This window comes from Bufo bufo, chromosome 10 (genome assembly GCF_905171765.1).
Source record: "Bufo bufo chromosome 10, aBufBuf1.1, whole genome shotgun sequence".
Lineage (NCBI taxonomy): Eukaryota > Metazoa > Chordata > Amphibia > Anura > Bufonidae > Bufo > Bufo bufo.
The window spans coordinates 147,354,013-147,358,304 of NC_053398.1; the positions used below are offsets into that span (position 1 = coordinate 147,354,013).

At 44.5% G+C, this 4,292-nt stretch overlaps 1 protein-coding gene across 1 annotated transcript; it reads right to left on the minus strand.

The window, feature by feature from the left end:
- Nucleotides 1–567: 567 nt before the first annotated feature.
- FOXF1 (forkhead box F1) lies at nt 568–4,087 on the minus strand. Its single transcript, XM_040410344.1, has 2 exons — nt 2,676–4,087; nt 568–1,265 (listed from the first exon to the last, which is right to left on the minus strand). Exons 1-2 carry the CDS (start codon nt 3,646–3,648, stop codon nt 1,108–1,110), a joined length of 1,131 nt encoding a protein of 376 aa, XP_040266278.1. The 5' UTR covers nt 3,649–4,087; the 3' UTR covers nt 568–1,107.
- Between the last annotated feature and the right edge of the window lie 205 nt (nt 4,088–4,292).

Consider the following 4,292-nt stretch of genomic DNA (forward strand, 5'->3'; position numbering starts at 1 on the left):
CAATACAATTATACCTCTAAATACATAATAATAGGCTACCCCCCCCCCCCCCCCACACACACACATATATCTTTTAAACTGCTGACAAAGTAATAAATAATAATAATAATAATATTATACCCCCAGAAATAAATATATATATATATATATATATATATATATATATATATATAATAAACTACTAAAAATATAACCACATAACAATAGATTATTCCCTCACACACAATCATAAATATGAATGATACACCGTCCTCTCACAGTATAATATAACCCTGCATCTAATAATAATAATACTAATAATAATACTAATATTGCAGCCCCCCCTTCGGCGGGATCTTGTGTATTGAGCTTTAGTGGAACTAGAAGTCCTAGAATCCTTACTCAGTGTGATCCCTGTAATATTCATGATGTATTATGACCCTCATCATCCTCTTCTGGGTTGGCAGTGATTGTTCCACCTCCATTATTTTATATTCACACAAATAATCCGATCTCTATCAGGACTCCTCTCTTGTCCCAAATATCTAATGAAAGAAGATTTCTCTGCAAATTAACAAATAACATAAAAATTTTATTTGGATTTTTTTTCTTTTTTAATTTACAGACACAAAAAATGATTTTTTTTTTACAGTGCAGAGAAAAGTAAAAAGAGAACTTCAATCCCAGATACACAGAGGAGTTCCTCGTCCTTCATTATATATAAACCGATGATAGATTCTTCTGGATTTACAGTGACCAAACATCAAAAACACTTTACACGGCAAATATTGCCAAGAGAGGTCCCTAAAATACTGAAAAAAAAACTGCAGGAGGCGCAATAAATATAAGGAGACCTCAAAAGTGCCACAAAGTCTCTGCAAATGGCGCATCTGGGCCGGAATCCACTCCCATCATCCAGGGGTCACCCTATGGGTGTCACATAGATACATTGTTTTTTGCTTCTGGTTGATACATTGTGACTGTTCTTCCTCATGACTTTCACCTTCCTTCCCAATGAACCGGCGGCCATGGAAATGTTGAGCGTTCTGACACTGAGCTGGAGGAGTTGTAGTCCTCTGAGGTGAAAAGGTCAAGCCCAGATGCAGGGTCCTCTGTGGTCGGGGGTCTTCACATGACGCAGGGCTTGATGTCCTGGTAGCTGACCTGCTGGTGGTGGTAGTAGGAGCCGGCGCCCCCGTGCATGGAGGAGGCCATGGCGTTAAAGGAGAAGACGAACTCCTTCCTGTCATTCATGCTGGGGGACTGAGAGTGGTACCGGGGGACACCTGTGGGGGACACAAGGACAGTTAGAGCAGCACTCCCAAACTAATCCCTCCGAGCAATGGGTACAGCAGAAGTACAAAGAAATTACTACTACTAATAATAATAATAAGTAATAATAATACTACCAATCATAGTAATATTACTACTAATAATAATATTAATAGTAATACTAATAGTAATAATACTAATACTATTAATAATATTATTAATACTAATACTACAAATACTACTACTAATAATACTAACAATAGTATTAACAATACTACTGCTGCTACTACTACTACTACTAATAATATTAACAATACTAGTACTATTACTTATAATACTAGTAATAATTCTAATACTACTATAATTACTACTACTAATAATAATAGTTATAATAATATTATTATTACTAATACTACAAATACTATTACTAATACTACTAACGATAGTACCACTACTACTGATAATAACAATATTAATACGAATAACACTAATAGCATGACATACGCAATAAAAAGTGATAGCATTATTATTATTATTATTATTATTATTATTATTATTGTACCCCTATATAATGCGTGCAGTTTACCTCTCTTTTATATCTTACAGTCATGTCTGACACATATTTAGATAGATAATCAGTGCAGACATTTCCAGGCCACTTATAGGGGAAATCATATCAAATGCCATTGAAGGAAATTGTCCAATTCTAATTGTAGAGACTTAGAAGGAGATAATAACAATAATCCTCATCATACACATCATCATCCCCATTATCGGCATCTCATAATAGCCTCTGACGGTGATGATAATAACAATAATAATAATAATTATTATTATTATATAAGGAGAGGTTGTGAGGAGCAGCGACCAAAACTTCTAGTTTGCAGGATAACCAGTGACTGATGATGATAATAATAATAATAATAATAATAATTATAATACTTTTCTATATGAGGAGAGGTTGTCAGGAGCAATGATCTGAACTCCTCTAGTTTCCAGGACATTGATGCACAGATAATGTAATAATTCATAGACTGTAGGCTATTATCGGTATTACTACTTTTAGAATAACTATCACCCTCATCATTTCTATTACTTCAGTTTCTGCTTCCTCCTGGGATTGCAGAGAGGAAGAGGAGTCTTTGGGGACGATGTTAGTGTGACTCGGGCCCTTTGACACCTCACCCTTATAGGGCCCGGGGCCTCAGACACAATGTGCGCCCTCAGGAGCGGTAATTGCCCAATGTCTCCACACTAACTGCTGCCATGTCCCATATGTGGAGATTAACAGATCCCCCTCCACCACCACTTTTTCCCCCTCATTTTCTTCAGAGATACCCCCCACCCTCATCCAATCCCATCCTCTGCCTGCACCATGGTCCTAGCTCTCCCTTGTCCATGGCATGCACCAACTGGTCACTTACCTTGCAGGTCTGAGGCTGTGTTGTGGCTGTTCTGGTGCAGATATGGCTGCTCCAGGGAGTGTGAGGACAGGCTGGAGGACAGGGGGTTGTTGCCAGAGTTGCAGGGTGACAGGGGCTGCTGCTTTATATAGGGGGCACCTCCAGAGAGGGCAGTAGAGGTTGGTGCCCAGGCTGAGGCAGGACTTGAGTACACAGAATGAGGCTCCATTACTGCTCCCCCTCCCAGGAGAGGAGAGCCAGAGTCATGGTGGGGGTAGTCACCTCCAGTGGAGCCTGTACAGCTGCCCATGTAAGAATGGCCACCATTGGCAGACAGATGCGGGTGTCCACTCAGTCCCATTCCATCCACGTTACTGGGCAGATGGCCATTCATCATCCCTAAGCCAGGGTCCAGGGACAGGCTGTTGGGTGGGCAGGAGATGGTCCCAGCAGATCCCTGGAAGCTGTAGGTGTCTGGAATGTGGTTGAAGCCCAGGCCATTCATCATGCTGTACATGGGCTTCAGAGCCTGGCACTTTCTTCTGAAGCCCCTGGGCCTCCTTCTGAAGGACCCCTCCTCGAACATGAACTCACTGGCGGGGTCAATGGTCCAGTAGTGCCCTTTGCCAGGTCTGCCCAGGCCTTTGGGCAGCTTGATGAAGCATTCATTGAGGGACAGGTTGTGCCTGACAGAGTTTTTCCAACCCTGGTAGGACCCCCTGAAGAAGGGGAAGCGGCTCTGGAGGAACTGGTAGATCTCACTGAGGGTCAGCCGCTTGGTGGGCGAGCTCTGGATGGCCATGACGATCAGGGCTATGTAGGAGTAGGGGGGCTTCTCCGGCCTCCTGATGCCAGCGTTGGTCTTCTTGGTCTTGGTGGCGCAGGAGGCTGATTCCATGACAGATGTCTGGCCGGGGTGCTTCTCTGGAGCTGCTGACATGGGGCTGCTCTGCGCAGGGGTCTGGGCTGGGGGCTGCTGGATCTCTGCCGTCATTATTGAAGCTCTGGGGTCTCCTGCCAGTCAATGAAGACAGGGGGCTCAGAACCAGAGGTCGGGCGGCTGTTCTGAGATGGGGACTTGTGACTGCACAGCTCTCTCCTAAATACAGAGAGGCTCTGCAGGATGCTCTGCTGTCAGAGGAGGCTCTGCAAGATGCTCTGCAGGATGCTCTGCTGTCAGATGAGGCTCTGCTCTGCAGGATGCTCGGCTGCTCACAGATGCGGTGCTGCTCCTCTGTATCTGTGAGTGAATGTGGAGCAGGAAGGAGAACTCCTCCTGAGTGACTGTCCCGATGTCTCCTGGTGGTCGGGGGTCTCCCCTGCTGTAGCTCCTCTGCGGTGGGTGTGCGGCTGCAGTGACTCCCCGCTTCTCATGGCAGCAGGACTGTGCCCTCCAGAGTGATCGCCTTTACTTATCTCTTGTCATCAGAGTCTGTCGGCTCTTCACAGAGAGACGTAAGAAGAGGGGTCTCCCCGCCCCCAGCCCACCGACCCCTCCTCCGGTGACTGGGGGTCACTTAAAGGAGCAGCAGCACAAGTCTATGGAAAACTCTATTTACTTCACTTTATTACAATCCTGTCCATAGATCTGCTGTATGGAGATCGGCAGGGTGGACATAGACCCCTAGAACATGATAT